The 19397-nt window shown below is 40.4% G+C and overlaps 1 protein-coding gene across 4 annotated transcripts in view; it reads left to right on the top strand.

Annotated features, from left to right (window-relative positions):
- ULK4 (unc-51 like kinase 4) overlaps window positions 1–19397 on the top strand; it is a 533886-nt gene that overhangs the window by 346167 nt on the left and 168322 nt on the right. For 3 of the 4 annotated variants that reach the window (XM_087430781.1, XM_087430782.1, XM_004419552.3), the window contains exons 33-34: window positions 10424–10590; window positions 16704–16802. In XM_087430781.1, coding sequence (XP_087286907.1) covers window positions 10424–10590; window positions 16704–16802 — 266 coding nt within the window. Of the gene's footprint in view, window positions 1–8070; window positions 8918–10423; window positions 10591–16703; window positions 16803–19397 lie in introns of those variants that run through there. The other variant, XM_087430783.1, reaches the window with a different exon arrangement.

Below are 19397 nucleotides of genomic sequence, written 5' to 3'. Positions count from 1 at the left end.
AGAGAGATGCCACCCTCACCTTCCCTGCCCGGTTTCTGGAACTCCAGAGGAAAGAAACAGTGGACTGTGGCTGGGGACACAGTCACCTTGTGTAGAGTGGCTGCTGTACAGTAACCGGGTGATACCTGAACTTCACAGTTTCTCCTTCTTGGGATTGTTAATTTTATCATGGAATTTTATTTTAAAAATGGACACTGTGCAGTTATTTAAAAGAATGAGATAGCACTATATCTATATAATGTGCTACGATATCTGATATATTCTTCAGTGAAAAAAGCAAGCTATAGAATATATTCCATGCGTATATGTATGTGTGTATTTACATATATTTCGTATGCCTGGAAAGAATCTATAGCAAACTCTTATGTATGGTGAGTTTTGAGGAAATGGAAGTCAGTGAACCTCTTATTGTCTGTGTCATATATTTTACATTCAAATACATATATTTGTATTATTTGAATTTTTACAGTGTAAGAAAAAATGAAACGTGAATTTGTGTATAATGAGTATATATTGCTTTTATAATAAGAAACCGATGGGAGAAATCTTGGCCACTTTGTATTGCCTGTAGGATACAGGCTAAGGTCTTCTGTCCTTTAGGAGCCTTAGGGATCTGACTACAGCCTCTCTCCCCTTCCTCTTGCTGCTCTCCTTCACAGGCCCTGTATTCTAGCCTTCTGACAATTGCTTGAATACAGCATGTTCAAATCCCCACTGCAAATCTTTCTCATGTCTATTGACCAAACCTAGTGTGCCCCTCTTCCTCCCTCTGCCTCTCCACTTCAAGTCCCTCCTTCCCCACAAGCTCTTTCTCTGCCCTCCCATTGATCATCACTCCTTCTGGCCCATAGCACCACGCTGGCATTTTATTCTGTTTAGCACTATAAATTTTATAAATGCTCAGTGTATTGCAAATGAATCAGTGAATGAATGACTGATGCATGTTTTCTCCTGAGTGTTTACCTACCTTCTCAGAGACAGGATGGGGGAGGGAGAAAGGGAAGGACTGAAGATCTTCTAGGGTGTGGGGCTCTAGAGGAGGTGCTCTATCCCAGTGCCCAGCTCATAAAAGCCCCTTCATGATTCAGCAAGTGCTACATTAAAGTCAGAGTTGAATTAGACATAGATTTTAGGCTCTTGGAGCAGACCTTGGGCTGTGTTGCTGGTGAGGATCACCCTCCCTTCCGAGAGGGTTTCCTCCCCTGCTCCTCCCCCCCCACTCTCTTCCAGTGCTTTCCTGGGCATCGCACATATATGATCAGTTGTTCATTGCTCATCCATTTCCTGGCAGAAATCAGAAAGTTTATGCGCTTTGGAGTTAATAAAATTTACTTTTTAAATTAGTCATAAACAATATTGTATCTTAAGATTTGGGTATGAAATTAGCATCTATCTACTTTTTATATTCCCATTTATAAAATTTTTTCCAGGTATATTTGTTTAAAGCAATTCTAAGCTACTTTAGCTGTCTCTGAGTAATCGAAAGTAGTGTTTCTTCAGTGCATAAATCCCTTACGTGTTAAACTTTTCCTTTCGGGGATTTTATAGTTGAGTTCATTCTGTCCAAAACTTCTACCTCTCACGTATGCAACTGGAGCCTCTTTTTGGCCACATAGAAGTAGGTGTACATGTTGCTAAATTTCAGGGTCTCTGCTTAAACCAGAAAAGGGCATTGTAGCCCTTGGAACAGGTGACCAGACTAAATTATATACTTGGAATAATTCAATATCGTGCTCTCCTCTATCTGTGGAAGGAAGTGCTGAACTGCTTCTGTGTCAATTATAGGATGCAGGGACTATTGTGGGCGCAGGGAGCTGGGGACAGTTTGTTTTTAAGATACTCTCAGATAAAAAGTTTTCTTAGGAAAGTAATTCAAAATGAATCGTCTGAATACAGTCTCGTTAGATTTTTGGAAGAAAAAATATAATTAAAACATTAGCATTCTGTCATATTTGAGAAGCCCCCAGCCTATGATCCATGAGGTACTTTTCAGTTTCAGGTTTGGTGAGTTACTTGATTTCAGCAGTGCACAGAATTATGAATTGGCTAGTCATCCTCATCGAGTGAAACTTATTCAGTGCCCCTCTGCTGGCTGGGGAAAGCCAAACCCCATGGCCCTTAGTGTTTGGGCCAGGTGTGAGGGTGAGGGTTTTAGATGAGAAGGGAAGCCAAAGTTCCAAGGCGGAGGGAGGGCACATGCATGAGGAGGAGGATGGCCGGGGCAAGGTGTTGGCCTGGTCCTGGGCACAGTGAAGACCCCCAAGGCCTCTTATGAAGCGCCTATGCCAGCCTGTGCAAGCCTGTTGGACACATGCTTAACGGGGCTGGAATAACAAAAACCCACACTGAGATGATCCAGAAATTTTTAACCTCAGAGATGTTTGGACATGTTTTTTTCTGGGGTCATTTCTTTGTGTGGGTGGCTGCTCATAACCTTCGGCCAGAAGAGGCTCAGGGCCCCACAGCTCACAGGGGCCTCCGTTTACCCTGTCACTGTGTCCAGGGTGGGCATTGCCACTTTCACCCACCATGTTTTTCTACTTAAAAGCAGACTTTTCACTCGGCTGACTTGGTATAACTTCTGGTTTTGGTGGTTCAAGCATTGATCAATTGGGGAAAGAACAATTTCCTCACACTGAATTTCATAGATGCTTTTATACTCCTCTTCCGGCTTGTTGGTTTAGTTTGACTTGAATGAACCCTAGTGAAAATGACCATGCTTGTATGATGTAAGTGTAAAGTTATCTAGAAGGAAGCCTCTATTTGGTGAGGCATTTAGATTTAGAGTGTTGTATTCAAATCATTAATGATAGAAATATAAAGTACTTTCAGATGCTTAGAAGTTCAAAATGTACTCTTCTGTTTGCTCTCTACTCTGACACATTTTGAAAAAGTGATAATATAGTAAGGACACAGTGACTGGAGCGGGGAACAGCTCATGCATATCAATATTCCTGGGAATTGAACGCTTGAAAATAACTTATGGGGATGACCCCGTTAGAGATTTGCTTATAGTTAATACAAAATAATTCTTGGATTTTTTTTGATGAGTTGGTTATAATTAGTGCAAAATAATTCTTGGATTCTCTGGCTTAATGAATTTTGGTTTCTTTTAGAGATGTTGGGATGGAGTATTAAGAAGTTGTTATGATGGCATTTGACCAGAGGACTGGGAAATACTAGAACGCTATCCCAGATGCCCTTGGACAGCATCTCTGAGGGAGATGACCGGCAAGCAAAGCACAGAAACCCTTTTTATTACGCTGGTTGATGTAGAGGGCTGCTTTTAGCCTCACTTCCTATACTAGGTCTACCTGCTAGTCTGGAGACAGAGTTGGCTGTGGCCTTCCCTGTGCTTTTGCCTCAGTGTTAAACCTTCAGTCTTGGATCTTACCACTGTCATGCAGGAAAGCCTCCCTCTCCCCTTCACACAGATGCATACCAGCTAGCACCCATAGAGAGAGGCAGGAGACATGGCCAGGGGCTGTGCATTTGCCCAGGGTGTCTGGAGCAGAGCTGACCTAAGCCACGGGTAGCTACTGCATTTCAGACTGGGTCTGGATGGAGAAAGGAGAGACAGGATAGGAGGGGATAAAACCCAAAAAACAACAGCAGAAAGGAATGGCTGGGCTCTTCCCAGAGGTGCGGGCCTCTGCCTATGCTCTGTTGTCACTAATGTTCTTAGTGGAAGAGGAAGGTGGGAAAGAGCCATACACCCATGCCCACTGACAGTTTGATCACTTGGAAAGTTTTCACTCTGGAGAACATAGCCCTGGCAATATCCTTGAACTTCACTCCATCTGTATGGAGGTGGAGTATCTTTCTCTTCATCAGAACTTGTCTGTGCAGAAGAATGAAAGTTCAGAGACAGGGGAATGTTAACTTCCTTTCCTTCCCTTTGTCTCCTTCTTAGATTTATTCCTTCGCTTTAGTAAAATGCATCATATGTTAGTCCGTTCACAGAGCTTTGCCAATACCAGCCATCTAATCCTCAAGTCCCTAGGGTAAGGTGAGGGGACAAATTGCAGTACCTCCCTTTGCTTCCGTGGTGGATATGGACAACTGGTGTTGTCAGCCTTATGCAAATGTAGGTTCAAGCCTTCCTTTCTTCCAAGAAACTGTATTTCCTAACTTCCTTTATGGGGAAATTCTGGACACAGCATGGAAGCAAATATGTCAGAAGCTACACGGTGTGTGGGAAAATGCAGAGAGGAAGATCTGGCAACTTGAACTCTGACTTCAGGCCACAGTACCTAACAAATTCTACCAATGACAGGCATCAGTGACCTGGAAATGACGCAGTCAGTGAACTTTTCTCAGGCTTTGAACTGTGTTAATTAGACGTCCTTGACACCCTTTTTCTTTTTGATTTTGGTTGTTCCTGATATCCGTGGCATTATATATCATGCTTCTTTCTCTATTATATCAGCACCTTTGCCTCCATTTCCTCTATAAATCCCTGCCTCTGTCTGGGATTTCCTCTGCCCTCAGTCTTTGACTCTGTACCCCTTCCAGTCTTGCCTGTCCTTTGGGAACTTTCCACTCTCTCTGATCATCTCTCACCTCTCTTTTTCCAGGCTTGACTGCCACCTGGTTCCTAAGCCTTAATCTCCAACTGCCTTTGAGCATTGGCTTTTGGATGTTATCTCAAACTCGGCATATTTTAAAAGCTAACTTATAGGTCCTAGAAAACTCACCTGCCCATTTCTTCCACTGATGGTATAGTTTTCCTATTCTTTATGGACACCTTTTGGCCCCACCCCACTGTTGCCCAGAAGTTACAAATCACGCTTGTTTACTGATGTTGCTGCTTTCTCCTTGCTTCCCGCCACCACACCACCACGTGGTTATGGTGTGACCGCAGCAGCCTCCTCATTGGCCTTCTGGTCCAATTCCCCAGTGGCTGTTCCTAGAGGCTCCATGATATTGATGAAAGCACATGGACTTCGGAGTTACATGTGGGTTCCAATCACTTCTATGACTCGTACTTACTCTGTGACCCTGAACTGGTTACTTAAATACCCTGAGTTTTTGTTTTCTCCATGTACAAAATGGAGATACCGTCATCTGCCTTTTGGAGCTGTTACAGAATTCAGGTGAGATATTAAATGTAAAAAGCCAAGTAAAGGCCCCGTTCCAGGCACAAAGCAAGTACTCAGTAAACGCTGCTATCATCCTAGTACAGACTGCACCCACCCATTTATCTTACTCCAGTGCTGCTCTAGTCTATCCCAACTTGTTTTTTCAACTCTGCACTTCTTAATTTAGGTATAATTTATATGCAGTGAAATGTACGAATCCTATATATACAGTTCAATCTGTTTTGAAAAATGCATACACTCCTGTAACTAACACCCTGTTAAAGTATAGACCATTTCTATCACCCTAGAAAGTTCTGTCCTGCCCCTTCCTCAGAAGCAACTATTGTTCTGATCTCAATCAACATAAGACAAGTTTTCTTTAAATGTATTTATACAACTGAGTTCATATACCTCTTTTGTTTCTGGCGTCTATCTCTCAGCATTGTTTTTGAGAATCAGCCATGCTGTTGTGGGATTCAGTGGTTCATTCCCTTTTATTTTTGAGTAGTATTCCATTGTATGAATATATCTCAATTTGTTTATCCATTCTCCTTTTGATGGACAGCAGGGCTATTTCTAGTTTTGGCCTATTTTGAATAAAGCTCTAATGAGTCTTTGTGTGGGCATATGTTTTCATTTTACTTGGATAAATACCTAAGAATGGAGTAGTTGGGTAATATGGTAAATGTGTATTTAAATTTATGGAAAATTGCCAACTGTTTTCCATCAGCAAAGTATTTGAGTTCTGGTCACGCTACATCCTTACCAACATTGGGCGTTGTCCGTTTTTTTCATTATAATTATTCCTGTTTGTGTGTAATGGTGTCTCATTGTGATTTTAATTTACATTTCCTTGATGACTAATGATGTTGAACACTTTTCACATGCTTATTGACGTATATCTTTTGTGAGCTGTTTGTCTTGTACCCATTTTTAAAATTCGATCATTTATCTTTTTATTATTGAGTTGTAGGAATTGTTTGTATATTCTGGATATAAATTCTTTATCAGAAATATATGTCATAAATATTTTCTAGTCTTTGGCTTATCTATTTCTTATAGCATTTTTTGATTTGCAAAAGTTTTAATTGTTGGTGAAGTCTAATATATCCACTTTTAAATGATCAGTACTTTTTGAATCTAAGAAATCTTCCCTAGCTCCTAGTTGCAAAGATCTTCTCTTACATTTTCTTCTAGAACCCTTACAGTTTTAGCTTTTATGTTTAGATCTATGATTCATCTGAAATTAATTTTTGCATATTGTGTGAGATAATGGTCAAGAATTTTTTTTTTCCTAAAGAATTCCCTTGCTGAAAATCATTTGACCTTATAAATGATGATCCATTTCTGGACTCTAGAATTGGAAATATTTGTCTGAACTCATTATTTTTCTCTGTCTAAAAGATGTATACTTCATATCTCTATCCACCAAATCAATGACCCAGTAGCCATGAGCATTCCTGGTGCCTCAGATCATGGTCTCTAAATACCATTTCTCATTAAAAGAAACCAGGGCTCCTGAGAAGTAGCTAATGCCCAGCCTGAGGCAGGAATTTGTAAGATGAACTTGGGACATACTATCATAGCAGAAGGTAGGACACTTTCAAGGGGCTCTCAGTGGCCAAATATGGAACAAGTTGAGCATAAGAAAGAATAATGTTTAAAATCAATTGGAATCCATAAACTATTAAAAATTCATTATATTTACAATGATGCTACAACATGAACTCATTAATAAGCTTTGGTAGTTTCTAGCTTCCCTATCTACCCTACCTTGGTCACATTTGGTACTTGTGAATACTCCAAAACCATTGTTCTGTAAACTGGCAAATGACAACAAAGAAACATTTATCAAACATTTATCTTGCCTTTCCTTTACAAACCATATTTTATGATGATCAAATAAGATGATAAAGGAGGGTTCTTTATAGAAGAAAACCAGCTGAAAAATACAGAAGGAATGACAGAATTTGAAAATGACCATATTGCCATATCTAATGAAATAATGGGATTAGACAGTGGTCATTGGTAGGTAACATTTGATGGGGAACTTTATAATGGATGGGTTGGGCTAACAACCTCTGAACCCATGGATCAGTTTTAACATCATTAAGAGTGTACCAGCCAGGCAATATATCTTTCCAGATATAATGAAACAGGAAATACAGAGTACCCAGCCCCCAGTATTGCCAAAGTACTTGAACTTGAATTAAATTGAGTCTCTAGGTCTAATTAGCAGTTTACAGGAAATGCAGGGATATGGGAACACCACTGCAAGAAAATCTACAGGAAGAATGTTCTAATTTCTCCAACAAATAAATGGCATGAAAAATTGTGGATGGGGAAAGGACTGTTAGGGGTTGAAGGAGACTTAAGATCTACAACCAAATGGAATGTGTGGACCTGGTTTATATCCTGATTTAAACGAATTACAAAAAAGACAGTTTTGAGACAGTTGCGTTTTGAACATATACTGTGTATTGAGTATATTAAGAAGTATGTTAGTTTTATTAAGTGGTAATGGCATTGTGGTTATGTTAAAAAAGAGTCTTTATCTGTTAGACTACACAGAAGTATTTACAGCAGAAATAAGATGATGTCTGGTATTTGCTGTAAAATACTAAAAAAATGTAGATGGGGATAGATTGAAGATTGGCAAAATGTTGGTAATTATTGAAGAGAATGATAGGGGTTCGTTTTACTGAACTATCTCATGACTTTCTTCGTTTTCATAATAAAATGTTTAGACAAGAAAAACATGTATTTTGACCCTGAAGTGAAAGTTCTGGCTTTGAAGAGCACCGAATATATGGCTGAGATAGGCCACTTGACATCATATTAATGGGCTTTGCTGGCGTTATCACTGTTGTGAAGAAATATTTTTATGTCATACTTCATTTCTAATCTCATAAGAGCACCTTCCCTGACACTGGTGACTTCAGTGTGTAAAGTCAGAGCCTGGCATTCATTGCCTGTTTTTTTCACACAGCAGGCTGGAAAGACTCTCCTTCCCAGCAGGGATTTGACTGCATTCATTGTTTGCACTCCTTCCTTGAAGACTGAGTGAAGATCACGAACAACACGTTGCTCACCAGCCATTTAGTCTGTATCCAGCAGCATGTAGATGGATGTTCAGGGGTCCGCCTCCACCTTCTGAAGAGCCATGTCCTTCTCTGCTGTACATGTAGCTAGGCTTCACCAGTATTGACCCCCCTACGCCCCTGGCCATCTACATGATGTGTCACAAAGGAATCATGAACCGACAAAAGGAAAACATCTTCTCTTGCAGCGTGTGTTCACCAAGTACTACATTGTGAAGCCCTTCTACCCTGTCTGCAGCTCACGAATGCCAAATGCTGATTCATAGCATGCACATGAGTAATGCGTTCTAACTCTAAGGAGAATGCCTGGTGGTGTAATGCACGTGTCATAATAATTGTTTTTCTGTACTATGTGTCACTGATGATATGTGCTATCAAACCTTGTCATTTGATAAAGAAATTTTGACAATAATTCATTCTACTTTCCCTTCAAGTATATTTATCTTCAGCTTTGTGACTTATACCTGTTTTTACCACAAGGATTACAACTTTGAATGATGCCTCTGTAATTTTGGTTTCTCTCTGCCTTTAGTGACAAAATTAATTACTTTCGTACTCTGAGAATTACTTTGCACGTGTCCAGGAAAACTAGATTGGTTTACTGGAAATGACAACGTGCACTGTTTGGAGGAGATACCAAAGCTTGGATGGCTGTGTTTGTCAGAATTTCCCTCCAATTGATCATCTGGGGACTAGGGACAAATGGATTGCAGGTCCAATAAAATCCAGCTTACAATACATGCCATACTTCCTTACCATGCTTTTTTTTTTCCATCTGCTTGTGTAAAATATATATCTTTGAAGATTCACTTTTTCTAGAACATTCAGATGATCTACTGATGCCGAAGGTCCTGTTTACCATTTAGGTTTATAACATTATTCCTGTTATGTTTTCACCACATTTACATCTGGTGAATTAAAATTTTTTTTTTTTTGTAAGGAAGATTAGCCCTGAGCTAACATCCATGCTAATCCTCCTCTTTTTGCTGAGGAAGACCGGCTCTGAGCTGACATCTATTGCCAATTCTCCTCCTTTTTGTTTTCCCCAAAGCCCCAGTAGATAGTTGTATGTCATAGTTGCACATCCTTCTACTTGCTGTGTGTGGGACGCAGCCTCAGCATGGCTGGAGAAGCGGTGCGTCGCTGCGCGCCCGGGATCTGAAGGCGGGCCGCCAGTAGCGGAGCGCGCGCACTTAACTGCTAAGCCACGGGGCCGGCCCCACATCTGGTGAATTTAAAGTGTAATGCTACATACTAGTAACAATAAAAATGCCAACTTAAATGTAAAAAGTAATGCCCCCCAAATGTGAAAATGTGCTTGTTGTTACAGATTACATCAAACTAAAAGTGATGAAGACTAACTGCACTGTTAATATGAGGTTCACATAGACAAAATGATAGAAGCTGGCAATTTCTAAATTTCAGATTTCTTAAAATCATGATTAATCTTACATTTCAAATTCTTAGGAATGCATGAGAGAAAAATTGCTTTATTGCTTTATCTTCTTGAGATGACCCAATTACTTGTAGACCCTTGATAGACTCCTGGGTTCACTGGTGGTCCCTGATCCATACCATGAAGAACTGTGCCTTCAAACAGAGAACCTGGGAACAGTAGGTTCATATACAACATATTTTCTTCCAGTGTCACGGAGTCTTCTGTCCCTGTGAAGCCTGTCCCTATAGGATAGTGTTTCTCCAAGTGTTATTTGGGGAACTTTTGCATCAAAACCATCTGGAGAGCTTGTTTAACAGTATATTTTTAAGCCCTATCTCAGGCTCCTGAGCAGATCCTGGGAGTGAGGCCTGAACATTTGCATTTTTTTTTTCTTCATGAGGAAGATTAGCCCTGAGCTAACATCTATTGCCAATCCTCCTCTTTTTGCTGAGGAAGATTGGCCCTGGGCTAACATCTGTGCCCATCTTCCTCTACTTTATATGTGGGATGCCTGCCACAGCATGGCTTGATAAGTGGTGTGTAGGTCTGCACTTGGGATCCGAACCCGCAAACCCCGGGTCGCCAAAGTGGAGCAGTAAACTTAACCACTATGCCACTGGGCTCGCCCCCGGACATCTGCATTTTTAAAAACTTTCCCACATGTATCTGGTACAGAGTACAGTTGAAGGACTGCTTAGAGTTTATGCAACGTAGAATACAAATGCCTGCTCTGTTGGGTTTATATGACACATTATTTTTATAATTTATGATGAATATTTTACCCTTTTCCTTTTTACCCTCAGGACTGGTCCGTCATGTCTGTAACCTGTTCACCGAAACTGCCACACTGTGCTTGGATGTGGACAATAAAAACAACAACGAGACGGCAGCCGCGCTGCTATTTTCACTGCTTGATATTTTGCACGGCATGCTGACCTACACATCCAGTATTGTACGGCTGGCCTTGCAGGTAGAGGACCTATTCCTGTGTCTTGAACAACCCTGCTCCATGTCACACTTCCCTTCATTCTCTTCTTTCTAATCTTCCTCTAATGTGTCTTTATTTTTGATAAAGAACATATGATTCTATAGAGAGTACCAAATAAGCCATCTTTGGGTGACCCATATCAAGAACTGATAATTTGATCACAAAATCTGAAAGGAAAGAGGAGAGGCCTAAGCAAAGACTTAGCGAGCACTAACTGGGGATCTGCTCCCGACTGAAGAGATCATTTGCCTTACGTGCACGTTGGGGTTGGCCAAGCAGTGTCCAGTCTTCCTGTCCTGAGATGGAGCTCCTTCCCACCCCCAACAGGATGGATTAGCTGGCTAGGAACAATGGAGAGATTTTAGGCACACACACACGTATACACATACACACACATACATACGCATACGTATATGTGTATGTATACACATAGGTATAAACACACATCTACATGCATATGCAAAACATAAACTCTATCACTTGCTTTCCCTTATGACCAATAATATGGAATTGCAAGATGGTTTTGAGGACTAGAAATGTATTCAGTGGCTATGGAAACGTCACTTTGCCCCAAACTATGACCTGGATTTACTTAGCAGCATGCTCTAAGGAAGGAAAGGCATGTGAGTTTATTGAGTACTTTTCATGTTAGTAGAAATGCCTATTTCATTTAATGTTCTCTTTAACCAAGTCAACTGATACTTAGATCATGTGAAAGCACACAGCCAATATAAATTCATTGTGCTATTTAGAATCCTGGTAAAATTGCAAGAGATATATATCAAATGGTAGCATCCTGGCTTGGATAGATGCAGAAGCTAAAGTTGAAACCAAACTGTTTTTGATACTCTGCCAAGAATTATAGTAGCAGAGCCAAGAATGAATCCTTAGACTCTGGTTTAGTCTCTGCTATTCATCAATATGATAAATGGTATCTTTTATCCACAGTTAAGCTGGTCAAGTATTTAGCTTGTCTGGTGTGGTTTAATAAATAATTCCAAGATTCTCTCAACAAACATGATAGTGAGCAAGTGTTTAACCCAAACTTATAAAGCCAGTAAATGAAAATGGCCTTTGAACCATCTAGTTGTTTTTATTTGCTCATCTATTATTCTAAATTAACAGTAAAGCATTGCTAAGTACTTATGGAATCCTGAATTATGGATTTCTCTTAGTTTTTCCTCTCCTTTCTGGTAAGTATCTCTTTAGAGAACATTGTTTCTTACTTCAATTTAGTGGGTAGTTTTATATAATTCTTCAAGGTGTAGTCGAGAGCTACTCTCACAAGATGCTTTGATGGTGTCAATCTGTGAAAGATTATGTAGATTGTAGATAAAAAGGATCAGAAGTTTAAAAATTCCAGACGCAATAGAAATCCTCTTTTATTACAAGTGATTAGGTACATATTCAAGGGTGTTTAAAAGAAAACTCCTTAATACAAAATATTTTCTAATTCTCTGTTTTCAATTTGCTAGTGTACCAATAGATCACTGTTTTTTTTTCATTTTCTTCAGCACCATTTTATATTTTACTGCTATCATCTTTCTAATTCCTCCCCTGTAATATCTGTCATGTATTTCTTTGACCTTGACTACTGACTTTGATCTCCATGGTACCTGGTGTCTCTCTGAAAGACATAGAGTCCTTGAGACTGAATTAGGGGAAAGGATTGGGAAAGGAAATAGAGTGTGCATCAAAGACACATTTTCCTACAACACTGAGCAATAAGTACTTTCCAAACGATAAGACACCTCTTCCATTTATAAACGTGCTCCACACTGGGGATTCTTCTGCATTCAAAGCCTCTGTGTACTTCTAAAAGGACCGTCTCTAAAGTAGAAGAATCGAGGGTTGCCAGTGTTTAAAATCAGAATAATGTTTAGATTTATGAAGCACGTTTCTTTTTCAGGGAGAAGAGTGATAGGTTGCAGGAATGTGTACCAGGGAGGTGAGGAGTGGGTGGGGGCAGGTGTCAGAATCTCCCTTAGGAGTTCAATCTTTACCCTAACCTGCCTTGTGATTCAGAATTGGTCCTGGTTTAAGTTAACCCCTTGAGGATTGTGTGTGAAAGATGTGGAAGAAGAAACAAATACATGCTCAAGACTCACTGGTGTGGGGACACGTGGGCCTTGTAGGCTGGAATGCCTTGGATTCAAATGCCAGCCACGTGACTTTTCAACGTTATGATCCTGAGCAAGTTACTTCACCTGTCTTAGTATCAGTTTCCTCATCTGTAAAGTAGATATGATAATAACTACTGTGCAGGGTTGTCATAGAACTTAAATGAGAGAATAAAATGTATGTGAATATATGTAAATATGAAGTGCCTTACACATACCTGGCCCAGGAAAGGTAAGCAATAAATGGTTGCTGTGTCATTAGCAACAGCAAGAAGAAAGGTGCTCACCTCACCTTCCTGTTTACAGGGGGCTTCCTGTGGACCAAGACTTCCTCACTTCTGTGTCTTGGTGTGTGGGAGGGCACTCAGTTCGTATTTCGTGGGCACTCAGTTCGTATTTCGTGACTATACTGACTCTTAGCGGGCTTAAGAGATATAAATTTATGGTGTTATTTTGCACTTATGAGCCTGGGACAGGGCTAGGCACCTGTGATTTCAGCAGGGATCAAGAGAGGAAGGGTGTTAGCTCTTAGGGAGCTTACAGTTTGATAGGGAAGATCGTCAGTACACAAATAGTGAAGCGAATCATTATTTCATTACATTTGTGAGAATGTAATCACTGAAAGGTACAGGATGCTGCAGAGTGAATATGGGAGTGGAGGAACCTAACCCAGCTTTGGGGTTAGGGAAGGCACATATTCAGTGTTAAAATCCAGGTCAGCTGACTTCCCAATCTGGGCCTTGTCTGTCATTTCTGAAGTGATGGGGGAGCTTGATAGACTGCTCTCCTGGTGGGAGGACAGTTAAACTGCTGTTCATTTGCAGATGTGTTCGTATTGCCGAAAGACTGAAATGTGGCCACTGAGTCCTCCTTAGTCTCATATACACATAGAGGCTTTCCATCGTGAGGGCTGTACTCTCTGTTTTACTCTCTCTCGGAATCATCCAGTTTGACTCCTCCATGTCCTTCCCCTTGTTGCTCTTCCCCATGAGCTACCCTCCGTCTGGTAGTTGAATGCAAGTGAGGTTTTTCTGTCATAGCCTGTAGTCCTCATCATGTCTCTCCCTTCCTTTGAAAATTTCAGTGACATCTCATTATCCATGATATAATTTTCTAACTCATGGGTGAGACATTCCAGGCCTTGTATGATCTGGCCCCAGGATGCTTTTCCAGACTCGTCTGCCAGTCTTCCATGCTTACCGTACCCATACCAAATGGTTGCCTTGGCATTTTCCAGATGGATCCTGCACCTTATGCACTGCCTTGTCTTTCCACGTCAGATTCCCAGTACCTGAAACACCTGTTCTCCATATTATTCCCTGTAGACCTCATCCGCACCCACCAAATGCCACCTTCTCCTACCTCCCCCACCACCCAAACTCTGTTTCCACCTCTATAGCAGTTTTCACACTCTGCCTTTAGCACAGTTATTTGGAAGCTTGTCAACCTTTGAATTAAATCTGAGGTCCTATAGAGTGGGGACTGAGTTGTATGAGCTATGCATCGCGAGCATGTGCATGATGGTGTCTGTGGAGCACAGTGAGTGTTGAATTGAATTGGTCAGGGCCGCACCATTGCAAGTTGTGCTCCCTTGTGTGCTTAAACCTGCTTGGAACAGCAGAAAACAAGAGCTTGAGGAATTGACTGTCTCTTGTTCTCTCCAGATGTGTTACCTCTGTGTTTACTTTCAAACCTCTGTTGAGTACCTACCCCTGTGCACCAGATTCATGTAGCAATGCTAAATCTAGTAGAATTGTGTTCTCCCTGGCCTTTTTTTTTATTTTTAATGCCGGGAATACAGCTGTATGCGTTTATCTCATTTTGGGTAATGCTGTACTGCCATTTAGTATTAAATATGGCTCATAAGTTGACATTCCCAGGTTTTATATGTTTTAGACTATTAAATTTATATTTCTACTCAGAGTTCTCCTCTGAGATCCATACTTGTATATCCAGCAGCTTCCTTAACATGACACCTGGAATGCTTCATAGTCACCTCAAATTCAACATGTCCAAAGCTGAATTCAAGATTCACCTCACAAAACCATTCTCCTGCCAGCAAGCCCTGCCATCTTCATCTTGCCATGCAAACCAGAAACCTGGGAGTCATTCTTAAAATTTCCCTCTTTTTCATATTCCACATCTAATCTGTCACCAAGTAATGTAGCTTTTTACCTTAAATAGCAAACAAATCCAACCACTTCTCTCAAATCCTACTGCTACCCTCCCAGCTCAGTCTACCATCTTCTCTTGCTTCTCAGTTTCTATATTTACCCCTGCATCCATCCCTTTGGTGCACAGAGCTTCCAATGTGGGCCCATCCTTTTGTGAGGAGAGTTGAATTTCTAATACATTCCTGGAGTGAACCCCTCTGTTGTGCAAAGCTGCAGTGTTCCCTTTTCTGGAACTCTGGGCAACTTTGCAAGGAGGCGGTACCTGCGTACTGGTGGGCAGAGTCTGGATGTTGCTTGGTGACAGCAACAAATGACTGTGTAGATCTTGGAGGATCTAGAGGACCACTGGATATCCTTGTGAGGAACGCCCCACAGCTGGAGCTTGTGCTTGGGGCCCATCTGCTTGCTCACATGTGTTTGGAAAGGAAGGAGTGGCATCATGCCCCTCACTGCCTGGGGTGAGATTGCCTTATCTTTTCCAGGAGAGCATCAATCTACTCTAAAGGGTAATGTGTTAATGTGAAAAGGCCAATATTCTATCTCACATCGTGCTTCAGAAGGTGAGAATCAATAGCCAACATTCAGAAAGGTTCAGACCTCTAGGATAGTGCCACCCATTTGTTTCCTGGGAAGAAATTCTACGTTTCTGATAAAGTCAGTCAGGCGGATCAGGGATGGGGGTGGGGGTGGGAAAGAGGGAGAGAGAAGAGAGGGAAGCTTGATGCTAATGATAACATTGTTCTCCTTGGCTATAGAGAGGTGCACGTTGTTAAAAGGCAGGTGTCTGATTTTCAACCAAGTCCTTCTGAACTGAAGCAGGCAACTCAAGTTTTGTCCATAGGCCTGAAGTGCAGAAGGAAACTTGGCATTTGTGAGAAGGGCCCTGGAGTCCAGCTTAATGACCTGAAGCAGGACAGCCTGCAGCCTGCTCTAAAGGCTTTGGCAAAGGTCATTACCTAAAAGTTTTGTTTCTTCTGAGTAAAATTAAAAACAGAGGAAATATGAGAATGAAATGTGTATATACTGTAGCAAACAGAGTAAACAATCAGTGCCTGTTTTCAGTATAAAATTATTCATCTCTATGATAGAAATCTTCTCTGGAGTTAGACAGTTCTGTGAAACTCCCGGGAGAAGACACGCTTAAAATTAAAGTCACTCACTTGTCATTTCTTATTTCCATTGCAGTTTAAGCCCACGCGTCCTAAGCAGCATAGACCCGTATCTGAAGCCTATTCAAGCAGTAGTACATTGGAAAAATATTCTAGAGGTTATTTCAGCATGTGTGTGCATATAGAGAAGGAAAGCATAGCAGAAGGCATTTGGTGTGCTTCATACAGTGTGCATAAAAATGCCCAGGAGAGATGAGCATGTGTGATTGGAGTCATATAGCCTGTTTATCTTCTGGCTTTGTCACCCATTATCTGTGGGACTTTAGACGAACTACTTAACTTCTCTGAACTTCAGTTTTCCCACCTGAAAAATGAGGATAACGGCACCTAGTCTTAGGATGGTTGGAAAGAAAGTGCTTACCCACTGTGGTATGTGAAAATCACCATCATTCCTCCAACGACAGCCCTAGTTATTGCTTTATTTGTGGGCCACCCAGGTCTGCCTCTGTAGTCTGAGCCGGTGGCAGTGTGTGCACTCTTTGTCATATTATAACGAAGCATAACTTCTCTTCAGGGGACTGAGGTGAAATGCTTCCTCAGCACCCTTCACCTGCTAGACTGAGTGCACCTGTCTCTTATCGCCAAGCTGACTGACCTCCAAGACCCCCTTTCTTTCTCTTCCCCTGTTCAAGGCACAGAAGTCTGGCTCAGGAGGGGACACTCAGGCCGCGGAGGACCTGCTGCTGCTCAGCAAACCTCTGACAGACCTCATTAGCCTGCTCATTCCGCTGGTAAGAGCTCGCCTGTTTGTGTGTCTATCAGAACATTGCTGACGTTGACGTCATTTTGAGTTTCACGATGTTTTGAGTTTCTATGCTATTTTAATTGCTTTTAAAACTAGAACCAAAAGAAATTTCAGAAGATTATTTGGCCTGGAAATACTAAATTTCTACTTTATTTTAAAACCGGGTGGCTTATCATTAATTTAAATACACATTTAAGTAAGGCAGAATCTCAAATCCTTCTTAATGAATGTGAGTTAAAAAAATTCAAGAAATGAATTTCAAGAAGAAAGAAGAAATCCATTGTGGGAATCAATTCTCTTTCAAAAAAATCCTTTAGAGTTATACTTGGCATGCAGGACTCCCTAAAGTCACAGACACAGACCTAGAGCATACTCCCCTCAATTTCCATAGAAATAGAATGAAATAAGCAAAATTAAATAAAAACTGGTAAGACTACACAAGACCACTGAATATATGAAAAGAGCCCAGCAGAAACTCAGAGTTTGGACCCACAAAAATAGTTGTAACCAAACTTAAAGAAGACCCAACGTAGAGACACATGGCTCCCACTCTTGGACAAAGCAGTCAGTCAGAGGGTCAGGTGATGAAATTCTATAAAGCCTTCCAAAATTCTCTCTGTATTTGTGGATCCTAGGACTAGGGGTACAAGTAACTTGAGGGGATGTATCACTTGTGGCTTCCGCCCTTCAAAGGGGTAGAGAAATAACTCTTCAGTTGGTGCTAGGATTTGTCTTTTTCTGCCCTGTGGCTCAAAGGGAGGCAGATGTAGTTTGGATGAATAATTCTATAGACTCAATTGTATTTGGCAAATAAGGGTTTTGTTTAACTGAGTGAGAAAGAAAAAGAGGGGGAAAAAAATCAGTCAATACCGGGTTATATTAAATAATGGCATATGTGGACTAGAGCTGTCACAAAAAAGTGGCAGTGGGCTCACAATGAAGTGAGGGAACAACCCAAAACCCCAGGGAACTGGACATGCCCCTGACAGAGTGGAAGGATCTTTGGTGTAGAACTTTGCATGAAGTTACAGGGTAAAAAGCAACTCTGACTAACTGCTCCAGCTTGGAGCATGAGGGCTGAAACCTGACAGCCAGAACTCTCATAGGCTAAGGGCAGGAAACAGATGAGGCTCCAGTGAACAGAGAGAAAAGACTAACACAAACCACATGCTCTTTTATATAAAAGACTTAAAATGGCGCTGTTAAATAAAAAAAAAAAAAAAAATATATATATATATATATAAACTGATGCAAGACATGATATGTAGGATAATAATTATATTTATAGCAAATAAGATTAAAAAAAGAAAAATAGCTTAAGAAAGACAGATGAAGAATCCACTATAGGTAAAACTTGTAGGACTACTCTATTTTACATATATATCTTATAGACATGGTTTTGGTGTTTGCCGTATTCTGAGATATGTTTTCTTTTAATAGGTAGATTTATTCCAATTGGATTTATTGTTAAACTTATCTTTGGTTTTAATTGTATTGGTTTATTTTATATTTTCTTTCTAAATGTTTTCCTATATTAAATATAAGATTTAATGCAAAAAAAAAAAATCTTTAACAGGACAAAGAGAAGGATTCTACAATGGTAAGGAATAAAATCCACAGGAAGATATAGTGACTATGAACCTTTTTGTGACAAATATCAGAGCACAGAATTATATAAACCAAGAAGGACCAAAAACGTACATGGAGAAATCCAAAAAACACATTAGTGTTGAGAGATTTAACATATCTATCTCATTGATTGACAGATCAAGTGGATAAAAATAATAATATAAAGCAGGGGTTGGCAAACTAGGGCCTGTGAGCTAAATCTAGCCTGCTGCCTATTTTTGTAAACAAAGTTTTATTGAACATAGCCACACAGACAATAAGTTTACACATTGTCTATTGCTGCTTTTGCACCTCAACGGTAGAGTTGAGGAGTTACAACAGAGACCTTACAGCCCACAAACCTATATTATTTACTGTCTAGCTCCTTACAGAAAAAGTTTGTTGACTTCTGGTATAGAAGATATGAAAACTTTAACAAGATTGATCTAATTGAAATATATCCATCTCTGTACCCTGAAAATATAAACCACACCTTTTTTTCAGTTTTCCAAAAACACTTAAAAAGTTCACTATGCATTATATTAAAAGAATATCAATAAATTCCATTAAGTAGGAATTGTATAGACTACATTCTTTAACCATAATACAATTAAACTAGAAGGAAAAATGAAAACAATCAAAGATGTACTGTTAGCAAATACCATCAATGAGTGCAATCAAAGAATAAGACATGTGATTGTATCAGTCTGGGTCCAATCAGAAGACAGAAACCACACAGTGATTTAAACAGGAGTATTTTAATATAAAGAATTATTAAACTATGATAGAAGAGTAGATAGAAGAAGAAGTAGATAGAAGAAAAAGATAGAAGATTTAAGAAGACTGTATGCTACCCTAAAGCTGAGGCAGAGTACCCAAGGAAGGACAGACTTGAAAGGGGCACTCCTTCCCCAAAGCTGCAGATCAGACCTCATTGGATAAGGCATGACTGCAACCTCCAGGACAGTGGACA

This window comes from Ceratotherium simum, chromosome 5 (assembly GCF_057802395.1).
Source record: "Ceratotherium simum simum isolate JZ-2026a chromosome 5, ASM5780239v1, whole genome shotgun sequence".
In the NCBI taxonomy this organism is placed as follows: Eukaryota; Metazoa; Chordata; class Mammalia; order Perissodactyla; family Rhinocerotidae; genus Ceratotherium; species Ceratotherium simum.
The sequence above is the reverse complement of the archived record's forward strand: the minus strand, read 5'-3'. Positions and strand labels throughout refer to the sequence as shown.